The sequence below is a fragment of the Miniopterus natalensis genome, chromosome 8 (genome assembly GCF_054644295.1).
Source record: "Miniopterus natalensis isolate mMinNat1 chromosome 8, mMinNat1.hap1, whole genome shotgun sequence".
NCBI classification, from domain to species: domain Eukaryota; kingdom Metazoa; phylum Chordata; class Mammalia; order Chiroptera; family Miniopteridae; genus Miniopterus; species Miniopterus natalensis.
Window position 1 is genome coordinate 3,729,652 of NC_142088.1, and position 19,747 is coordinate 3,749,398.

Genomic DNA, 19,747 nt, shown 5'->3' on the forward strand with positions numbered 1-19,747 from the left:
TCATGGACAGATATCCTGTCCTCATTTCATACCTTGAGCGGTCCTGCCACGTTTGACTCATGGTTAAGGCACTACATTCTCCATCACAATAGTGAACGTTTGAGTGCTAAGTGCAGGCTTCCTAAACTATAATAACAATAATAATATCATTTTTATTTGTGAGTTATATTATAGGACTCCCTACTTATAGGACTAAAATAGATCTCACTATATAGCTTGCAAGGTGATTTAAAATGAATGAGCTAAGTGGAAGGACATGGGCTATTGGCTCCTTTACAGTTTGGGTTCCAACCAAGAGTATATGAGCTCCCAGGGCCATGACCGAAAATGTAAATCACATGTGCCCAGGCAACTCATCTCATTTTCTCCACATTTCATCCTCAACATATCTTGAAAAAACAGTATTTTTCTTTAGGTCCCCCTTGTTTCAGGATGCTACCATTGGTCAAAAGCCCATGACATACACAGCCATAACCTTTGGACCCTGTGTGTCCCAGGCTCCTTGGGTAGGGATATTACAAAGAAACCCACAGCCCCAGGCTCTATCTCCTTCCCCCGTTTCAGATAAACGCAGCATTATAGCATCTTGTCCAGGAGGTACTCAAAGAAGCCTGTTTTGAGAATCCATTTCTATCAAGGCCACACAGTTGTCTGCATCTCATAATCGAAGACATGACTACCCTATGTCCCAGCCTTCTAACGACACTACTGAGGAGACACAGTGTCAAGGTGCTTTGGAAATGCCCACATCTCGCTAACCAAGCAGCGTGACCCAGGCCGCGACTGATGCCTACGGGTGCAGCAAAGCTCGGCCACCTATTTTTTATTCTGCAAGTGTATTCAGCAGAGCAATATCAAATCTTTAGCAATTAAGCCCAAAGATCTCAGTGCCTACTTCCCACATCATTGAAACCATGCCACGCTGGCATATCTCTTTAAACCAGACAAGGTCTGTATGCATCTCTGCATCCCTCGGGGCTTCTCCCTATTTAACCAAAACTCTAACAACTGTCTGTAGCAACCACATCAGAAAAGAACACAGACAAAAACGAAACACTCCTCACTACACCAAAACAGTGAATCGAGTTGTAATGGGTGTTGTGACTCAGCATCATAGGTCACAGTTACCTCCCCCAAGCTTGAGGCTCCAACCCTAGAAGCCTGGCACTTTCCAAAGAGGTCACTTAAAGAAACATCTTCACTGACCGAAGAGATGCACAGAGAAAGTCTAGTCAGGGCTTCTGGCTGTCTTGTCCCTGGGTCCTGTGGCCAGCACCAACATTCCCCGGCAACAACGTGTGACGACGTTGCCAACCAGGGAAGCTCACTTGAGCCTCGGTGTCCAGAGTTTTTTATTGGAGCCTGATCACCTAGAACAGGTAGCCGGCCTCAGTCTTCAGCCCCTCTGGAGGCTGAGCTACTATCACTTGGCCCAAAACACCTACCTTTTCAGGCGTGGCCCAGGACCCCAGGTAAGCAAAGATACTCTTAACAGACGGAGCATCTGGGGGCTTAGAGATCACCTCCCAGGAGCCCAGGGCCAAGGCCAGGCCTCTCTCTGGGTGCAATTAAAGCTTCCCTACATGGGGCTAAACTGATTGTGCTTAACTTATTTCCATAACATATTACAATCCCACATTTACAAATTACCCCTATGATCAAAACTAAGGAAAGACCTCCCTCCCCCTCTCCAGTAAAATACTTCCAACCACACAGTAGGACAAGTCTACTTTTGACCAGTCTCTCTGCGGAGAAATCTTTGAATCCATCCACTATGGGTTTCTGGGTGTCTTGGAGCTTTGTTGAGAGAGGCTATGTCTGGTCCTTTTCATACCTGTCTCCCTGGGTTTCGGGGGGTCCATTTATCTCTTGAGGCTGTAGCCTTCCGCGGATTTACTGCTGGCACTGCCTGCGTGGTTTAAATTTGTTGATTTTCTAAGCAATTGAAAAAGTCTCTTGAGAGGGACAAAGTTAAACTGTTTATGAATTTGAAAGATACAGTTAGTGAAAAGTTATCACGCACCTGTTTCTAGATGTTTCCAATATATATTTAAGGATTATCTCCTCACCGCAAAAAAAAAAAAATTCCAAGTCATTTTTCCTACTAGATTGAAGACTACAAATGTATTTTCACATTTGATTACCTGTTGGCAGAACATGTAAGCCTACGAATATTTAGAGTAATTAAATAGAAATGTGCAGGCCCTTATCCAACACAACACAGGCTTGACGTACTAGCATATTCTCCCCAAATCTGCCATTAGCCATCTGAGTGACCTTGGCCTTGTCGTTTTAACCCCCTGGGTTTTTTCCTTTTTCTGTCAAATAAGCATGTGTATTAGACCAGATCATTTCTAAACTTCCTTCTGCTTCTAGCAATTCTCCCTCAGAATAAGGGAACATTTTCTAAACATTTTATAAATGAGGGCTCCTGAAGGCTGAGGTAGCTATCTAAGTACGAATCCACTTTTTCCCAATATTTACTCTTTATAACCCAAAGGAAAAAACAAACACTCTTTAGATAAAATATATAAAATCACTAGTGTTCAAGAACGGAACTCAGCTGAGGAAATTTGAGGATCTAATTGGCTTTTCTAAGTGACTCATGAGTCAGGCAACATCCCGGGAAGCGCAGCAACTGGAAGGGCGTTTGGATGAGTTGCACCAAGTGGAAGATTCTTAACAGGCAGAAGGAGGGTGGGACTCAGAGGTTAAAGAGTGGTTATTTCAGACAAGGTCACCTTCCCTCAGGGAAGGCAGGGGTCTTATCAAGCAGATGACCCCACTAGTGCCAACCAGGAAATTCAATACTAATGACTTAAAATTCCACTCCTGGGAAAGTCTGAGACTGCAATTAGGTTAGTCGTTAAGTTTTGCTTTGTCAATGTGGCTTAGCAAAAGTGACTCCCTTTCGGCCCATTGATTCTTTTTTTAACACGAAATATTTTTTACCATTAACTCCTTAACAAATACCTACAGAGCACCTACCATGTGCTAATCAGGTATAGTGAAAAATTTATCTACATTTCATGAATAGAGTATATTGTGATCAAAATATCAGTTAAGTGGAGATGTTAGTGATTTCCTACCTAATAAGTACTAAATATGATAGAAAATATAAATGGGGAATTGAGCTGAAGGTTCTCTGCCTTCTGTACTGAGTGACTCTCTAAACTGATTTTATTATTAGGGAGATATTTTTAGCTTATTTTTCAACTGGAAGGTTTTATTGTGCTCACTTTAATGCTCACAGCTGGCTAATGGTTGTGAGTATGTGAAACACAGTTTATTCTTGTGTTATTATTTATTAATTATCATATTACTTCCATACGAACAACTATAAACCTAATTTTGCCCATCTCTGTATGTAACTTCACTTGAGCATTTTCTGATTTAAAAAAAATTAATCTTCCCTGGCGGGTGTGGCTCAGTGGCTGAGCGTCAGCCTATGAACCAGGAGGTCACGGTTCGATTCCCGGTCAGGGCACATGTCTGGGTTGTGGGCTCGATCCCCAGTAGGGGGCGTGCAGGAGGCGGCCGATCAATGACACACTCAGCATTGATGTTTCTCTCTCTCTCTCCCTCTCCCTTCCTCTCTCTGAAATCAATAAAAACGTTTGAAAGAAATGAGCCTTTTCCTTGGAGCAGCAGATGTGAAAGTAGCAGCTCGGCTGAATGCTGACCCCGTGTAAGGGGTGGTGACGCCATGCAAAGCAGTCGGTCCGAGTGACTGGCCACACACTGCTCCCCTTGGCCCTGATGAGAGATGAGTAGGACATCACAGTGCCCGCCCTGGAGGAGCCGGTGGCTCAGTGTAAGGACAGCCCTATCCACAGAGAATTACAGTGTTGGCCAGTGCTGCTGGTTACGACGACGACAAGGCCTGGGAGGACGCCCCAGTGTGCCTCCACCCGCAGAGGAAGGCCTTGACCCCAGGAGCAGAGTCCTAGCGAGAGCCCAGAGCCTGGAAAAGTGTGTGAAACCAGCCTCAGAGAAGCCGTGGAGGACAGTGGCCCTAGGGAGCCAGCAAGGAAGGGGACATCTGGTGAAGGGTCCAGGACAGTGCCAGGAGGCTGCCCCCCCCACGTGATGGCACTCCAGTGCAGGCTTTTAAGCAGGGGAGGGACCAAAGCAGCCCCATAGTTTAGAAAGGAGCTGAGCAGGGACAGGCTCAGGTGCCAAGGAGTGGGGTACTGCTTTATAGGACTGGGGGGGTCAGTGAGGCACTGACATGTAGGGGGACAGGAGGAACAGGAGAAGCGGAGGCCAGCGCTCCCCTTCCGCCTGGCCTCCTGGTTGGCTGCTGGTGGCAGTGGGGAGACATGAGTGGGGGGGGAGTGTTTAGGGGGGTCAGGAAGAGATGGTCAGCGAGCAAAGAGAAATGTAGAGTTGGAGAGAGAGCTGGCTGGAGACATGTGGGAAGAGTCAAGGAAGGGAGGGGCCGGGCTTGGAGAGGACACCAGATGGTGGTCAGGAAGCTCCTCCGAGGCCCTGAGGGCCAGAGGAGTTGGGAAGCGTCCATCCTGGCCTCTAGAGGGGACTGACTTTTACCACAACTGCCCCGTTCTGGACGGCAGGCTGTGGGACCTCTGAAAGCCAGCTAGTAACGAGTAACCGCGACCCCCCACCAGGAGCGTTCGCACCCCAGACCAAGGACGCGGCTCATTTAAACAACTGGCCCGCGGAGGGATGTCGCGGTGCCCGGGCACCTGGGCACAGGCCGGCCGGCAGAGGCGCGTCCGGGCCGAGGCGGCGCGGGGTCCCCGTCCCGCGGGGCGAATCCTCCAGGTCGCCAGGCGCGCGGGCGCGCGCTCCACTCGCCTCCCGGCTCTGCGGGCTGTCCGCGCCCAGAGGCGGACGCAGCTTTTTAAGCCGAGAAGCAGGTTCCAAGAGTCAGTGTGACCGGGCAGGGACGCCGGGTGGAGGTCGGGGGCACTTTGTGTCCCCTCCTCGAGCTCCGCGGCGCCCATCCCGGGCGCCAGGGCCTGCGGGGTGCTCGGGACGGCCAGGCCCGCGGGGAAGCGGCCCCTGCGCTGCCCCCTCTCCCTGGTCAAGCTCAGGAGCGGGGTGCGGGGCTCCCTGAGACCCCGGCCTCCGCCTCCGACTCCCTCAGACGGGGCCTCTCCAGGAGAGCGCACGCCCCCCGCGGCTGAGCCTGGGGCCGCAGAGGCGGGTTCCCCGGCGGGTCCCTGCGGGAGGCCGCGGAGCGTGTGCGGCTCCGGCGGGCGGGGGGCCGTGGGCGCGCAGGCCGAGGGTCACCTCGCCCGTTCCTTCCAAGTTCTTCCGCGCCCGTGGGGTCCGGCCAGGCGGCAAGGAGGGGGCGGTGGGCAGAGGGCGCAGCTCGCGGCCCCCAGCCCCGCCCCCCGCGCGCATCCTGCCCTCCCCCGCGCCCCCGCGGGGTGCGGTCCAGGCGGGGGGGGGGGGGGGGGGGGGGGGGGGAGGAGGCGCGAGCCCCGCGGGAGGTCGGGCGCCTCCGTGCGTGTCCGCCCGCCCCAGGGTCGCGCCCAGCCCGGCTCCCCCGCCCGCCGCCGCCTGGACTCGCCCCCGCCGCGCGCGCCCCTCCCGCCTCCCCGTTGCCGTGGCAACCCCGGGATCCTCGGGGCGCGCGCCCGCCAGCCTGCGGGAGCGCTCGGCAGCGGCGGCGGCGGCTCCCACTCGAGCCGCGCGCTCTGCGACCCCGATCCCGAGCGATCCTGAGCCCGCTCGTGGCCCCCCGCCCGGCTCAGGCCCCCGCGCGCCCCTCGCCCCGGCCCCCGCGCCGGCCCGGCCGCCGGCCCCATGGAGCTGCTGGCCGCGGCTTTCAGCGCCGCCTGCGCTGTGGACCACGACAGCTCCACCTCGGAGAGCGACACGCGCGACTCGGCGCCGGGACACCTGCCCGGCAGGTGAGGACAAGCCGGCGTCCGGACCCCGCGCGCCGCCCCCGCGCGCCCCTGGCTCCAGCCCCCGTCCCCCCCCCGCCGCGGACCCCAGCCCTCCCCCCCCCCCCCCGCCTGTGCCCCGCGAGCTCCGTCGTCCCCCACTCCACCCCCGGCCTCCGTCGGGCGGGCACCCGCCTGGGATTGGGGACGAGTCCCAGCCCGGCCCTCGATGCCCCCGTCCCTGCCCCCGCCGCCTCCCGCGCCCTCTCACGGGCGCCCTGGGCGCGCGCGGCTTGCTCTGCAGCCCCGTCTCCGCGCCGACGGGCCCTGGGACGGGAGGACCGGAGCCCGAAAGGGACTGGGGACCGGTGACGGCGGGGGCCGGGGTGCGCGGCGCGGGCTGGGCTGCTGGCCGCGGGACCGTCGGGGCGGCCGGGCGGCGCCGCGGAGCGCGCAGGGAGCGCCAAGTTTCCGATGCCTGCCCGCGAGCTCCGAAAACATGCAGCTTAGGGCGGGCTGGTGGGGGAATGAATCACTGTGTCGCGCCCTGGTGCTGTGACAGAAGGGGCCTGTGGGGCCCAACTGGCCGGGAGGGGCGGCGGCCTGGACGGTCCTGGGCGGGTCCAGCTGGCCAGGGCCGCGGGTGCGGACGCCTCTCCCCAGCCTGCCAAGGTGTGGCCTTGCCTTAAAATAACTAATCCTACCCCTGCTTCTTTCTGGCAGTGAGTCGTCCTCCACCCCGGGAAATGGGGCCACGCCCGAGGAGTGCCCGGCGCTGGCCGACAGCCCCACCACACTCACCGAGGCCCTGCAGATGATCCACCCCATCCCCGCCGACTCCTGGAGGAACCTCATCGAACAAATAGGTGGGTGCTCCGCGGCCGCCGGCTTCACGGGGCAAACCTGGGCTCCGGGTGGACTCCCACCGTCCCCCTGCTCATGAGACAGGCTTGCATTTCTGGGAGCAAAAGTATCTGACGTGGCTAGGGTGCGTTTTTGACATATTTGGTTGTAAATGGTTCCACAGGCAAAACCGCCCCATTTTAATAGCGCTGGGTAATTGGGCTTTAGCAAATGCATTTCTGTCCTGCTCTCCCTGGGGAGGCCTACCCGCCCAGGCCCCTGCCACTGCTACAGGAAAGACCAGGAGTGAGGTGCTGCTAGGTCAGCCAGGAGGGAGCCCCGGGAAGGAATCTGGGGAGGACCTGGAGAGAGAGGGAGTCAACAAAAAAGGGGGGGCCGCTCCTGGGGAGAGCCAGGCCCATGGAACCGTTTGGGAAGAAGAGGCAGTGGCAGACTTTGTAAGGCAGAGAGAAAGCGGGGACCCCCCCCCAGGTCCCTGAGTTAGGGAAGCCTGGCTCCACTTGCCTGTCCAGGAAGGTGGCCAGGAGGTGTGGGGCACAGCCCGTGTGTCCAGCTCAGTAGAGCTGCAGCTGAAGCCCTGTGAATGCAGAAAGTGGATTGAGAAGGCGTCCCACAAACGTGAGCACTTGCATTTAAAGTCAAAAATTGCTGCTGACATCAAACTAGTTCTCATCATGTGGGTTCCGTTATTCAGAAAATGGTACCCGCTGCTTAGAAAAGCTTTTTGTTCTTCAGTGTCGTCAGAGCAGCAGCCTGTTCCATTGAAATTCTAGGTTTGGAAAAGTTGCTCCCCAAACATCATCACTGTCCTCCATCCCAAACGCTCAGACAGAGAGGAGTTGTCCCGAGCGGAGGTGGAGCATCCGTGGCCCCAGAAAACCCTGCATTGGGAAGACTTTGGGGGCGGCCCACTCTTCCCTGGCAGGGGTTTTTCCAAACTGAGCCCTGAGCGGAGCGGAGCCCTTGCAGAGCTGAGGGGGTGGAGCGCGCTGCACGCTGTGAGGCTGCTGACTCCAAGAATTTTGTTTCCAGCAGGCCCCCCGAGCGTCAGGCCGGGTGGTGATGGTGGCGTCGGCTTTTCCCTTTGTTTGCTGGGGGAATGGAGAGGGGCTGATCTGAGAGCAGACTCCTGAGAACGCCTTTCTCCCACCTCCCTGCCACATGGTCTGTCCTGAGGATCACGCCACCTCTGCCTTGGCAGAGGCTGGAAGCCTGACTTCCACCCTCTTGAAAGGGATTCTCTTTGGCGAAGATCAGTGTCATGACTAGGGAGGAAACCGGGCTGGAGCAGGGAGAGGCTCCTGTCTGCACGATGGGCGTGCGGAGGCTCCTCTCCCGGAGGCGGCTGGACCTGCTGGGACAGCGCCATTGGCCCGAAGCTGGCAGTCAGGGGCCCTGCGCTGCGGCGCCTGCCCATCCTGGCCCTCCGCTTCCTCGTGTGCCAAGCAGAAGAGACTGACATCCGGGGCCCCTACCCATGTCTGCTGGTATAATGGTGACTCTTTTTCTGGCTCCTGGGCTAGATCCCTAGTAGGTGCTCACAGATGTGTTGGGTGACTGCACAGAGCTGCTGCTGCCTCCTTCTCACAGCCTCTGTCAGAGGTGGAGGCCTGTGCTCTGCAGATTCCTGTGCCAGCCCTGCCTGCTTTTAGCTCTGTAGATGAAGTGAATTCTTTGCCAGGGATCAGGAAAGGATGACAGGTTCCTACCACGCAGTGTAGCTGAGGGGGGAAGAAAGTGGAATGACTAAGTGGGCGTTTTGCAGGCCACTGTGTTGGATTTTGCAGTAGCTCCCACAGAGGCCAGAACAGAATTATGCCACAATTATGCATGATACGGTATATAACTGTCATGACACATGACGGACCCCGAGACTGTGATTGTGTGTGTGTGTGTGTGTACACGTGTGTATAAGTGTGTGAACATGCATTATTGTTTCTCTGACATCTAACAAATGCTTGGCACATAGAAGATGCTCAGTAAAAAAATTAAAGAATTCCTTGTCCTTTAGAAGTTTCTATTTGAAGGATCAAAGGAACAAAATTATTCTGTTCAGGTGAGATTTTGAATGACTCCTGAGGCTTTGGCGAGAAGAGCTGGGAACTCACCCTCCTTTGCAGGGCGGCACAGCCAACCTGGTATAGATCATTTTAATTAGCAGAGACTAGAACTGAGCTTTCTAATTCTGCCTGGATGTAGTACCAGGTGCAGGGTTTTATAGGTAAAATTAATTTCCATATAAAGTTGTGCTTGCTAAAGGTACAAAATATAAAATAGGGAAACATGATATATTAACAGTACATTGAGTACAGACGTGTAATCAGGTAGCATAGTTCCTCGGAGAAAGGTGCTCGATTCCTATTGTAATCTGAATTTTAAAGCTAAGGAAAATAAACAGGTTATAAAAAATTGGTACACAGTGCGTCAGATAACTGTGTAATCACAGTAACTCTAGGAAAATTGGTATTTAAATGCATATTTTAAACACAAAAAGAAATATGAAGTTTTAAGAATATTCTAAAATTACTTGTATTGGAAGTCTCTGACTGAAAGTAACAGACTAGCCAGCAAAAAACAGCCCTAAACAATGGAAGTGTCTTATCTCAGTTAATGAGCCCAGGGGTAGGATGTCCTGCAGTTAGTTAATTCGGCCGACCGATCCTTCACCTTCACCTTTCTCAGCGTTTAGACTTCATGTCACAAGATGGCAGCCGCAGCTCCAGACATCGCATCCTCGAGCAGCCACGTGTAAAAGCAAAACCGGGCAGCCTGTCTTCAGGTGTCTGTCGGGGAGGGATAGCATCCTGTTGAGAAGCTGTCCCCTTGCTCTCCTCAACCAGGTTGTGTCCCATGCTTACGTCTAAGCCCAGCCCTGGCAAGGGGAAGGGAACTGTCACAGAAAGTTTTGACCGGTCGACATGCACCCGCTTCCCTGAGCACAGAATGGTCAGCACTCAAACCAGCCCCTCCCCGTCCGCTGGGAAGAGGGGGTTGGAGGGGATCGAGGAGAGGAGCCTACAGTGTCTGCCGCAGTGTGGTTTCAGAAATACTATTTTCAATCCAGCTGCCCACGCTGCTGATACGGTTGTCTTTTTTTTGTCTTTTTTTAGCGTCTGATATCAGAGATAGTTTTTAACCCATGATTTGCCTACTGTGGCGTACATGAGACGTCTTTTTGAACCTCCAGAAAGATGCCAAATTAGACATTTTTGTGAAGCTTGGAAACTGCATTTTTAAAAGGTGTTGAATTCAACAGATATTTGTGTCCCTACCATGTGGGGGAGGCACTGTGCTAAGCATTGAAAAGTGACTCCAAGTCAACTGTGGGCACCTGGTTTCTTTAAATCTCCATAAACTCAGTATCAGAATCACAGAATAATCGGTTTACAGTCGGCAACAGTAGAGAGCTTGTGCCCGTGACTGGACCAGTTTACGTGGTGACACTGAGCCTCTGTCTTTATAGATCCTCAGTCCAGATCGCATTTCGTGTAGACCCGGTTTTCTTTTTCATCCCTTTGTCGAGTTAATCCCGTGTTGTATTCTGCTGGACTGTAACCTTGTAAAATCACGGGACCTTGATTTTTTAAATAAGCCCCATACTTCGCATGAAGGCTTTGTAATTGAGCGTCATGGAGCATAGGGAGCCGACGAGCTTAATCCGAAGGGTGGGTTTATTGGGTTCCTGTTTATAAATCTAGTCTCTTCAGCCACGTCCGGGATTTCCAACTTAGTTTTCTTTCCTGCCTTTTTCTGCTGTTCAGATATAATTAAAACATTAGATAAGGAGGGCACGAGAGGCAGCGTTTGTACTGAATTGAGGGAAAGCGCTGAGCAGGTGTGCAGTTGCCCCTGCCAGGGCTTCCCCGGGAGAATCGTCCGTCTTACAGACGTAGCAAAGGCCCGACGGCTCTCCATCCAGCGTGCCCGGCTGCCCGCTGCATCCCTCCCTCGCTGCCCCCCAGCCGGACCCTCCTCCTGGGTTCCTCGTGTCCTTGAATGGGGCCAGCCGACCCTGTGGCCAAGCTGGTCGCCTGGGCATCATTCATGACCCAGCGGCATCAGTCAGTCACCAGGACCCGTCTTCCACCTTATCACTGGCCCCTGACTCAGGCACGGCTCATCCCTCCACCCCAGTGCGCTCAGGCCTACACCCCCCACCCCCGTCACTTGTGGAAAGCCCTCACAGCCCCTCTCTTCCTGGGGGGCTCCTAAAACGTAGACCAGAGCTGCTTGCCTGAGGTCTCCTGAGGCCTCCCTCTCGCCCACATGATAGTCGGCCACCTGCATGGCACCGCAGGCAGACAAGACCCTTGGGGTCTGATGCCCCTCTTCTCGCTCCCCCTCCCCACCCGGCTCCCCCTCTCCCTGGGCTGGGACCCCCCCCCCCCCACTGAAGCTTTCAGCGGCTCCTGAGTGAGAAGCCAGCCCCTCCCTGCGACCAGGGTGTCTGAAATGGCTTTTCCCTGGGGAGGAGGTACCACCTGACTCACAGGCACCCCCAAATCTCCTTGGAGACTTAGAACACATTCGTTTCAAGTGCAGTTGGTCAGGGAAGTAAGTCTGCAACTGCAAGAGCGAGAAGGGAATGTTTCCCTTTTGAATCCTAAGGCTGATGAAAGATCGTGTTTTCCTTCAACGTGAGAATTGACAACCACTCCCAGTCCACGAATGAACGCGCTCGAGTTTTAATATGGAAGCGGTTAAGGCTGGGAAGCGTCCCGTTGGGATGCTGGGGCGTAATTGGGACATTCCCGTCCTCTGCACGCGGCGGCTATTAACGCATCAAGCTGCGGATTCTTCCTGTTTGCCAGGCGTATGTTTGAGTGGCTGGATTTTAAATCAGTTCAGGGGGTTCTTTATCCTTTGTTGAAAAAAACTGATGCGGGCTGACCCTTCCCAGGAAGGAAGACGGGGCGTCGGCTGAGGGTAGGGCCCTTTGCAGGGTGCGTCGCTGTGGCGCTGAGTTCCCAGAGCCCTGGCTGAAGCCCTGCCTTAGCGAGTCGGAAAGGCCTTCATCTGAAATCTTTTTCTGCTCTCCATTCCGATGTGCGGATTTCAGGGCTCCTGTATCAGGAGTACCGAGACAAATCCACGCTCCAGGAAATTGAAACCAGGAGGCAGCAGGATGCAGAAATCCAAGCCGATGACCTCAGCCCCCCGGCCAGCGAGGAGGCTCCGGAGGAGGAGGAGGAGGAAGGAGAGGAGCCCGCGAGCCCCCCGGAGAGGAGGGCCCTGCCCCAGATCTGCCTGCTCAGCAACCCGCACTCGAGGTTTAACCTCTGGCAGGACCTCCCGGAGATCCAGAGCAGCGGGGTGCTGGACATCCTCCAGCCCGAGGAGATCAAACTGCAGGAGGTAAGCGAGGGCGCCTGGGTGGGGTCTCGGGGCGGGGCGTTTGAACCCGTGCGGCGTGAGGCTGCCCAGCGAGCTCACCCTGAGAGTTCCTGGCGGGGTGATCCATCCAGAACATGCAGGAACAGTCCCTCCTTTCACAGGCAACAAAAAATAGCTCGTTACCTTCTGAGGCAGCCCAACCCCAGCGTCGAGTGTGCGCAGCACAGTGGTTTCACTAGACAGCAAGACTCGTGCCGCAAACCAGTTACTGTCGGGTATTTCCCGGCCCCCAGGACCGCTAATGCGCTAGACGGTGCGGAGCGAACTGTGACCGTGAAGTCACCCCAGTGGGTTCTTGGCTTCTCCCTCCGTCTTGTCCCACAATTTTATCTTGCTGTTGCTTGAGCCTGGGGCGGGTGGAGGCTCTGAGAGAAAGCCCTGGGCATGCCCGCCCCTCCTGAACCGGTGCAGAAACCTGGGCTTGGCCTCTGCCCTCTCGAGATGGTGCAGGCAGACTGCCCGGCTCGAAGGCTGAGGTGCCGCCTGGTCTGTGGCTCCCTGGCAGAAATAATCAATTACAGATGCGCAGCAACAGCAATGGGTAGTTAAGAAATTTAAGCGTTCGTTTTAGTTGCACAAAGATGACTTGGCACAGAGGGGAAATCCGCGGAAGGGGCAGGCCAGAGTGTGGGCAGGAGGAAGGAGAGAGGCTGGGCGAGAGAACTGGTGAGCGTGCAAGCGTGTGTTCGGTGTGAAGAGACTGGGTGTTTCAAACTCGCTCAGTCCAAGTCCCATCATCTCCACCCTCTGTCCTCCCTCCGGTCCTCTCCCCGCTCACCTGCTCCTCGAAGCCGCACCTGTTGCTCGGTGCTGTCCTGACACCAGGTCTTCTGCCCTCTCCGACCCCCTTCCTCCTGCGCCAGATTCTGCAGACACGGCTGCCCTCCCCGCTTATTTAGAAGGCAGACCACAAACTGAGCGCAGTTAGCAACCGGGACTGAGAAGCTTCCCGACCAGGGTGGTCGGACTCGGACCCGGTGGCCCCCTGCGTCCGCTCCCGGGAAGCTTGCTGAGGCTGGTTTTGGACGGGCCGCCCGGCCCACCTGCGTCCTGCGCCGCAGGATCAGGAGAAAGTGGTTAAACCCTGACATCCCGGGGCCCTGAGCAGTGAATTGCAACTGGCTGCGTAGAGTTTCACGTGAAACTTGTGATGTAAATGATGCCTCCTCATCAGTCCCCACCAGAAACGAAGATGTATAGTCGGGGGGGGGGGGGGGGGCATCTGCACTGAGGCAGGTGGTGCTGGACAGGGGAGTGCCCACTAGGCCATGCCCACGAAAAGCAGCCATGAGGAAGGTGCCGGAAGGCACGGAGGAACCCCCTGCCCTGGACGACCCTCCTCCCCAAGGCCCAGGGGCCCCGGCAGCCCCAGGCAGGCCACCATCCCTAACTGGGGCTGCCTTGTAGAAGGAATTCCTCGGCACCCGGGGGCCTTGTTGGGTTTTTTCTCTCAGTCCTCAGAACAAGGAAAAGAGGCCAGTTGGGGGGGCGGGGGAGTACTTATTTTTTACCTTGATAATTAGAGAAATGAAGGTGTTGAATACTTTGGAAAGCTGAGAGATAAATCCTAGTAGAACTTAAACCATGATATAAACCTTCTACGACAAGAGCAAAGCTAAAGGCAGAGAAATCTCAGGTTGACGTCCTGGGAGCCAGGGACGCTCTCCCTTAAATCTGCGGGCTGGAAGTGGCCTTTTGTCGCTGTAGCTTGTATCCTGGGTTGTTTCAAAGTAGTGTCCGAACGGGGCAGGCGGGGGTGGGCTGCACGGCGTTCGCAGGGCGTGCCTGTCCTGGTCCCGGTCGCCCATCGGGGTTCGGCTCACATAGGCCGTCTCATCCCGGGGCATCTCCGCCCGCACTGGACAGGCCTGGACGTGTCGTTCCCACCTGCGCACCCCCAGTGTGGCCGTGGGCCCTGCCGAGGCGGCCCCAGGGCGGGTTCGCAGGGAACCGGGTGAGGGACCGTCTCTGGGGAAACGGGGAGCAGCAGAGCGGGGGAGGGGGGGGCAGCTGCAGGCCGCTGGGAACCCCGAGGCGGGAGCCCTGGCTCACAGCCTGACCTCTCTCTGGCCCGACGGCGGCTCGTTTTAACTCGCCCGTCCTGACGGCTGAGCCGTGAGCAGCAAAAGGAAAACAATTCTCATAGAAAAAATGCAAACGGCCAGTGATTAAGGGAAGAAAGGAAGGAAAATTCGAGCTCGCTGGTCATCAAAGGCGTGCAAATTAAAGCAACACCGAGGGCAGGCATCTCAAAGCGGCAGAAACGTTTAAATCGAAATGTATTTAAAACCTCGGGCCTTTGTGGGCCTGACTCTTAACCAGCCACTGAAGAATCAGGTTTGAAGAATAAAATTGTGTGTTTTCCTCCTCATTTTTTAAGTAAGACTTCGGTAGCTGAGATCGGAAAGTGGTGTCTTAGATGTCGTGCAGGATTTTCGTGGTTTAGTCTTTGTTGTTTAACTTGTTCTGAAGCTCTTGGTTTCCGCCCACCTCTGTGGAATGATTTTTCAGTTACCGTTTGAGAACACACGGTGGCTGGAGAAAATAGACATCTATTCAAACTGCAAAGTTAGGAAGGAGGCAACTGTAGAAAGGGAAGGGTGTCCCAATGAGGAGGCAGGGGCTTCTCTGGAAAGCGGTGGAACAGGAAACTGTCCCAAAAGGAAAACAAAAAGCCAGAAGAGACTGTGGCTGGGGAGGGGTGGGACAGTCCCTGCCGCCAGCAACCATCAGCCAGGTCTAGATTCTCATCACTCCTGACACTGGCGTCATGAGAAATACAGGAGAACCTGGAGGTGCCATCCCCAGCACGGGACCTGGAGCAGCCACGCCGCGGCGGGCGTGAGTGTTGTCCCCGGCGCGGGCCAGGAACCTGTCTAGACAAAGGACACAGAAAGAGGCAGGCTCGCTATGGTCCCTGATCTTGGAGAGCTGGGTGTGCAGATCTTGAAAAATGAACAGGGAGTGATATTTTGAGTATCTCCAAGGAAACAGGGACACACATACACTCACGTGGGGCGTCCTGCCCAGCTGGCACTGTGGCGGCACAGCCCCAGCGTGCCCAGGCAGGCCTTCCAGCTTCGTCCTGCGGGGACCGGGAAGGGAGGAGACCTGGCGGCACCCGGTGCGGGTCTCCCCAGGGGATCTAGCCGGTTCCGTTCAACTCACAGTCAGTCCACTCAGCCTCTGACAGCAGGGCTGTACTTTCGGTGTTTGTCAGCCTGTTTTCACAACGTAGAACTTAAATGTACTTTCATTTTTCTTCCAGAAGGAAACTGTCCGTTTTAGAAGGAAGTTACTGAGGGTTTTCATACGGTGTATCTCTATCAAAAAATTAAAACGTGATACTTATTTTATTTGCCAACCTTCACTGAATCGTGTACTTGTCTCTTAGTTTAAGATAAATCTTAACGATTCAGCAATTAGTCCCAAGTTGGGAGGGAACAGGGTGTTGGCACCATGACTTAAGGTGGACAGTAGTCATCCCCCAAACCCCGAGAGCTCCTGTTCTGCCCCCACTCCCCTGGGATGTCGGCTTCGGTGGCTGCAGGGAGTTTGCTGAAGCCAGTGCCTAGCCCAGTGGTGCTCAGTAAACATTTGTGGGACGAGTGGATGAATGAGTGACCGAGTGAGTGAATGAATGAATGGATGAATGAATGAATGAATGAAATAGCAGGGCCCGGACCCCCTTCAGCTCCATGCTGCCATGGAAAAGCGTGAATGACTGAGAGTAAAAATAATACTGGTAAGGAAAAGACAACCTTATTGATGTGGCAAATAATTTGACATATAAAATGAAGACAAACACCCTGAAGACAAATTCCAGATGACTAACTGCCTATAAACAGAGAAAGAGGGGGTGAGTGTTGTGGGAAATGGGCTCAGCCAACACCAGTTAGCAGTGATTCAGGCCCAGCCCCTCTGCTGTCAGCAGCTGAGAGGCCGCTTGCCTCCGCCCAGCTGCCCCCTGACCCCTTGTCCTCCGGAGATCAGGACAAAGATTCGGGCTGCCCAGGGGACCGGGGTGAAACTGAGCCAGGGCGGTGTCTCCACGCACAGCCCCTCTGCTGTGCGCTAGGGGCCTGGTGTTTTTCCTGCTCCTGGTATCGGTAACACTCAACCAAATCAATTGTTGGGTTTGTTTTGTTTTGTTTCTTAATTATATTTGCTTAGAACTTATGAGCTGAAATAGCTTGACATTTTCTTAAGAAACCTGAATTTAGCAGCAGGAAAGTGACTTGATTTCAGCATCAGTCACAGAGAAGCTTCCGGGGACATTCTGCCCGTCGTGTCTCAGTCTTGCCAGGCAGGGCTCCGGGGAGCGAGGTGCGGGGTGGGCGGGACGCTGGGGTGGAGGCCGGGTCCTCTCTCAGTGCTGGGCCTGCAGCTCTGCCGTCAGTGCTTCGTGCCTGTCAGGAGACCAAGCAGCCGTGACCTGGGGATGATCGCAGGAGGCCAGGGCCCATCTCAGTGTCTCATCTCACTGTCACTGGCTCAAGTCAGCTGCAGACGCCAGGGACCTGGGGTGGGTGGCTCTCGCTGCCGCAGGTGGCCCAGGGTCTGTAATTGGTGGCCGCCCCTGCATGATTTCGGGGTGACTTTCCCACCTCCCTCAACATGCCCTTGGCGTTCGCATTCGTTTCTTTTTTGCTTTGAAGACCCTTGCCAAGCCCCTTGCATCTCTGTCTTAGAACCCAGTGGGCACCCTCCTGAGGGCGAGTCCTCGGTGGTAACCACTGTCTCCTCTTTTTTTAAAATGCATTTATTGGGGTGACGTTGGTTCACAAAACCATACAGGTCTCAAGTGTACAAATTGATAAAACGTCATCTGTACACGGCACCGTGCACCCATCTCCCCAAAGTCTCTTTCCATCCCCTCCCCCCCCTCCATGCCCACCTCCACCTGACCCCCTTCCCTCTGGCGATCAGCACACACTCTCTGTGTCTGTGTGTTACATATGTTGGTTGGTTGGTTGGTTGGTTGTTTTTTGTGGGGCTGTTTGCTTAATCCCCCCACTGTCTCCTCTTGTCTGCTCCGCCCCGTCCCCGACGCAGGCCATGTTCGAGCTGGTCACCTCCGAGGCCTCCTACTACAAAAGCCTGAACCTGCTCGTGTCCCACTTCATGGAAAACGAGCGGCTGAAGAAGCTCCTGCACCCGTCCGAGGCGCACATCCTGTTCTCCAACGTCCTGGACGTGATGGCCGTCAGCCAGCGGTGAGCGCGGCGCCCGGGGCGGCCCAGGCAGGTGGCAGGGGGCAGGTGGCAGGTGCTCCTGGCTCGGGCGCCCCTGCTTCCCTAGGTTTGGAACTTTCCGGGAGGAGATAGGGGTAAATACCTGAAGCCAAGGACCCGCCTCCCCCCCAGGGCGGCCCTTCGCGCCCCCGGGACAGGACTGTGGCTGCGGGTCCCACACAGTCCGTGGGCATGTGGCTGGTGTCATGACAGATCCAGGGGCGTCGTATAAGCTGCTCTTCACCCTGATAGAGTCGCGTATCCCTGGCCTGGTGCGTGCGGGGCCCAGAGACCCTCTGCGACAGTGCGGAGCGCGGCCCTGAGTTAACGCCGAGCGAGACCCGCGGGCACAGATGTGTCTTGAGTCTCCTCCCGGTGCCTTTAACGCCCCCCCCCCCCCCCCCGGCTGTGCCTCTTGCAGGTTCCTCCTCGAGCTGGAGCGCCGGATGGAGGAGAACATTGTCATCTCAGACGTGTGCGACATCGTGTACCATTACGCGGCCAACCACTTCTCGGTGTACATCACCTACGTCAGCAACCAGACCTACCAGGAGAGGACCTACAAGCAGCTGCTGTGAGTGCCGGGCTGCGGGCCACGCCGTCACGGGGACACAGCCGCGGTCCTTGGCTTTTCCGGGAGAGTGTCCACGCCTGGCATGTTCCAGGGGGTTCCATGTCCCTAGAGAAACATGGGTCCCGAGGCGGTCAGCCGTGGTGCCCACTGGACCTCCGTCCAGCTGTGCAGAGCTCTGTGAGGTTTAGAAAAGGGAGTCTGAGGCCAAGAGGACAACTCCAGGTCCAGCGTGGAGGAAAGGGATTTGAACCAGAGACAAAGCGAGGATGGGAGGGAGGAAACCTCTTCAGTGGCTACCCAGCAGCGCCCTCGAATTTCTTGCTTACCTGCCCAGTTAGTAAACTTTCTTGGGATTTCAGTTGACAAGATGATTTTTCAGCCAACTTGTCTCTTTTGAATTCTTTGCATGTCTCTGCCAGGCGTCCAGGGATGTGTTCTTAGCCGGGTTCGAGAGCATGCAAGAATGTCCCGAGTAGTGACATGTGGTCGTCACACTGATGTCACTGGGCCTGTCCATCAAACCATGTCACCCCCTGTGAATATTTCAAAGCTGGAGTATCCGGGGGGGTGTGGGTTTTACATTCGGGGTTAGAAATTGGGGTTGGAGGGGATCGGGAAGCGGGCTTTGAGGGCAGACGGTCAGAGACAGGCGTACGGGAGAACAGGAATCTAGATGTCACTGCGCCCACGGGTGCGCTGCTGTGGCTGCGAGCGAGCACAGACTGCCTGGGCCCGAGGACCAGGCAGAGCGCCCGTGTCCCTGCCCGTGTCAGGGCCTGCGTCTGCCCCCAGCGGCAGTTCCCTGGGGCCTCATCAGCGGCCAGCTGCGAGTCCGCCTGGAGCCTGCCTGCAGAGAGGGGCCCCCACCTGGCACGAAGGGTGCAGGTTCCCGCAGTGGCCTCCTGTTCCTGTCACTACGTGGGCTCACCTCGCCGCGAGTCCCTGCCAGGCAAACCGCTGGGCTGTGCTCTGACTGACGGACTTGGCCACTTGGGGCCTGCTCGCCCTCCCACGTGCAGCTTATCTGGCTAAGTCTTCATGGGCCAGACAAGTGAAACCGCTATTGAACAGTTTATTTTCCATTTAAATAAATAAGTAAATCAGAGCGCGTTCGGTGCCCGTGGGCTGTCTGGTTCCTACGAGGCTGTGGGTGGGGGACCAGAGACTTACCTCCCGTGTCTGTCCCCAGCCAGGAGAAGGCAGCCTTCCGGGAGCTGATCACGCAGCTGGAGCTTGACCCCAAGTGCAGGGGGCTGCCCCTCTCTTCCTTCCTCATTCTGCCTTTCCAGAGGATCACGCGCCTCAAGCTGCTGGTCCAGGTACGGCCTCTCCTGCCTGCCAGGCTTGTGTGTGCTTCCCTGCTGCAGACCTGTTTCCTCTGGGCGTCCAGGTCTCCGCTGGCTTTCTAGGAAGTCTGTTTGCTCCACAAACCCTAATTAAGCTCTTCCTGTGTGCCAAGCAGTGGCAGACTCCCTTCTTCCAGGGAGCCACATTCTTGGGCCCGGAGAGATCAACACACACACAGCCAGGAAGTGGGCGTGGCTGTGAGGACAGTGAAACTGGGTAGCGTAACAGGGGTGCCACTGCCAGTTGGGGGGTCAGGAAAGAGTCTTGGATGAGTGACATTTGAGCTGAGAGTTGGCTGACAGGCAGGAGCCATTCAGGTGGTGGAACAGCTTGTGCAAAGGCCCTGAGGCAGCCTGGTGCACAGACAGGAAGGCTGCGATGAGCTGGGGGGATGTGGTGGGAATGAGTGTGGAGATGTAGGCAGAGGCTGATCAGGGGCTCTGAGAGGCCAGGTAAGACCCTAGCCTCTGCCC

At 55.8% G+C, this 19,747-nt stretch overlaps 1 protein-coding gene across 1 annotated transcript in view; it reads left to right on the plus strand.

Moving 5' to 3' along the window:
• Positions 1 to 19,747, plus strand: part of NGEF (neuronal guanine nucleotide exchange factor) — a 46,163-nt gene that overhangs the window by 17,596 nt on the left and 8,820 nt on the right. Inside the window, exons 3-7 of the mRNA XM_016204632.2 lie at positions 6,585 to 6,727; positions 11,785 to 12,080; positions 17,175 to 17,335; positions 17,775 to 17,927; positions 19,117 to 19,246. Coding sequence (XP_016060118.2) covers positions 6,585 to 6,727; positions 11,785 to 12,080; positions 17,175 to 17,335; positions 17,775 to 17,927; positions 19,117 to 19,246 — 883 coding nt within the window. The remainder of the gene's footprint in view (positions 1 to 6,584; positions 6,728 to 11,784; positions 12,081 to 17,174; positions 17,336 to 17,774; positions 17,928 to 19,116; positions 19,247 to 19,747) is intronic.